The sequence below is a fragment of the Priapulus caudatus genome, unplaced genomic scaffold (genome assembly GCF_000485595.1).
Source record: "Priapulus caudatus unplaced genomic scaffold, Priapulus_caudatus-5.0.1 Scaffold9, whole genome shotgun sequence".
NCBI lineage: Eukaryota > Metazoa > Priapulida > Priapulimorpha > Priapulimorphida > Priapulidae > Priapulus > Priapulus caudatus.
In genome coordinates, this window is record NW_014577070.1 from 763514 (window position 1) to 766334 (window position 2821).

Below are 2821 nucleotides of genomic sequence, written 5' to 3' on the forward strand. Positions count from 1 at the left end.
TTATAGTATGTATGGTACACGAATTTTGATGTGCATTCCACGAGATATCTAGCTGTGTGGGAAAGTGAATCATTTGAATTATTTTATGCAAATTTGTTTTCTGTATTCATGTAGTTGTACCAGAAACACACACCAGCACACTTGGATGCCAAACTGATACAATTAACGATCCAACCATGGTTGTTGCATGGTTCTTCAACGGGAAACCTCTTCCAACTGGTATACTATTCGTAATATGCATGTGATCTCGTAAAAATTGGGAATATCTTTGTGTAATGCTCTTTCACAAAACACTAATCATGTGCATGTCTTAATATAATAAAAATATGTGAAGACAAGAATCTTGTCCATTGACATTAATTGTCCATTTCGTGGATTAGTGCTACATGCCAATGTAATTGCATTTGTTATAAAGTTTACAGAGGTCTACTCATTGAGGTTCTATTGCCTGTATTGACACTAAAAATCTCCAATCATTAGGTACGAAATACAGAACCAACCTTGACTTTGGACATGTTGAAATGAGCATTACTCAAACCTGGCCTGAAGATGTTGGGGAATACAAGTTGTTTGCTGTAAACAAGTATGGCAGGGATGAAACAACAGGTGGCCTAGCATTGATGCCTAGTCCTGAAAGGGGAGAACCACCCAAGTTCACGACGCAACTCCAACGACCTGGTAAGCATCGTGGGTTAATTTACCATAATCATAATGAAGAAGAGATAAGAAATGTGACTTTGAAAGTGAAATATAATAGTTATAGTACGGTACACGATATTTGATGTGCATTCCACGAGATATCTAGCTGTGTGGGAAAGTGAATCATTTGAATTATTTTATGCAATTTTGTTTTCTGTATTTATGTAGTTGTACCAGAAAACACACCAGCACACTTGGATGCCAAACTGATACCAATTAACGATCCAACCATGGTTGTTGCATGGTTCTTCAACGGGAAACCTCTTCCAACTGGTATACTATTCGTAATATGCATGTGATCTCGTAAAAATTCGGAATATCTTTGTGTAATGCCCTTTCACAAAACACTAATCATGTGCAATTTTTAATATAATAAAATATGTGAAGACAAGAATCTTGTCCACTGACATTAATGGTTCATTTCGTGGATTAGTGCTACATGCCGATGTAATTGCATTTGTTATAAAGTTCACAGTGGTCTACTCATCGAGGTTCTATTGCTTGTATTGACACTAAAAATTTCCAATCATCAGGTACGAAATACAGAACAAACTATGACTTTGGATTCGTTGAAATGGACATTCCTCAAACCTGGCCTGAAGATGTTGGTGAATACAAGTGTGTTGCTGTAAACAAGTATGGCAGGGATGAAACAACAGGTGGCCTAGCATTGATGCCTAGTCCTGGAACTGGAGAACCACCCAAGTTCACGACGCAACTCAACGACCTGGTAAGCATCGTGGGTTAATTTACCATAATCATAACGAAGAAAAGATAAAAAATGTGACTTCGAAAGTGAAATATAATAGTTATAGTACACGAATTTTGATGTCCATTTCACGAGATATCTAGGTGTGTCGGAAAGTTAATCATTTGAATTATTTTATGCAATTTTGTTTTCTGTATTCATGTAGTTGTACCAGAAAACACACCAGCACACTTGGATGCCAAACTGATACCAATTAACGATCCAACCATGGTTGTTACATGGTTCTTCAACGAGAAACCTCTTCCAACTGGTATACGTACTATTCGTAATATGCATGTGATCTCGTAAAAATTGGGAATATCTTTGTGTAATGCCCTTTCACAAAACACTAATCATGTGCAATTTTTAATATAATAAAAATATGTGAAGACAAGAATCTTGTCCACTGACATTAATGGTTCATTTCGTGGATTAGTGCTACATGCCGATGTAATTGCATTTGTTATAAAGTTCACAGTGGTCTACTCATCGAGGTTCTATTGCCTGTATTGACACTAAAAATTTCCAATCATCAGGTACGAAATACAGAACAAACCATGACTTTGGATTCGTTGAAATGGACATTCCTCAAACCTGGCCTGAAGATGTTGGTGAATACAAGTGTGTTGCTGTAAACAAGTATGGCAGGGATGAAACAACAGGTGGCCTAGCATTGATGCCTAGTCCTGGAACTGGAGAACCACCCAAGTTCACGACGCAACTCCAACGACCTGGTACGCATCGTGGGTTAATTTACCATAATCATAACGAAGAAAAGATAAAAAATGTGACTTCGAAAGTGAAATATAATAGTTATAGTACACGAATTTTGATGTCCATTTCACGAGATATCTAGGTGTGTGGGAAAGTTAATCATTTGAATTATTTTATGCAATTTTGTTTTCTGTATTCATGTAGTTGTACCAGAAAACACACCAGCACACTTGGATGCCAAACTGATACCAATTAACGATCCAACCATGGTTGTTACATGGTTCTTCAACGAGAAACCTCTTCCAACTGGTATACGTACTATTCGTAATATGCATGTGATCTCGTAAAAATTGGGAATATCTTTGTGTAATGCCCTTTCACAAAACACTAATCATGTGCAATTTTTAATATAATAAAAATATGTGAAGACAAGAATCTGTCCACTGACATTAATGGTTCATTTCGTGATTAGTGCTACATGCCATGTAATTGCATTTGTTATATAAAGTTCCACAGTGGTCTACTCATCGAGTGTCTATTGCCTGTATTGACACTAAAAATTTCCATTATCACGGTAACGAAATACAGAACAAACATGACTTTGGATCGTTGAAATGGACATTCCTCAAACCGCCTGAAGATGTGGTGAATACAGTGTAA

At 36.8% G+C, this 2821-nt stretch overlaps 1 protein-coding gene across 1 annotated transcript in view; it reads left to right on the forward strand.

Moving 5' to 3' along the window:
• Positions 1-1259: 1259 nt before the first annotated feature.
• Positions 1260-2821, forward strand: part of LOC106806630 (titin-like) — a 165642-nt gene continuing 164080 nt past the window's right edge. The window contains exons 1-4 of the mRNA XM_014808636.1: positions 1260-1429; positions 1614-1718; positions 1984-2181; positions 2366-2470. Of these exons, the coding sequence (XP_014664122.1) occupies positions 1676-1718; positions 1984-2181; positions 2366-2470 (346 nt within the window). The 5' untranslated portion in view covers positions 1260-1429; positions 1614-1675. The remainder of the gene's footprint in view (positions 1430-1613; positions 1719-1983; positions 2182-2365; positions 2471-2821) is intronic.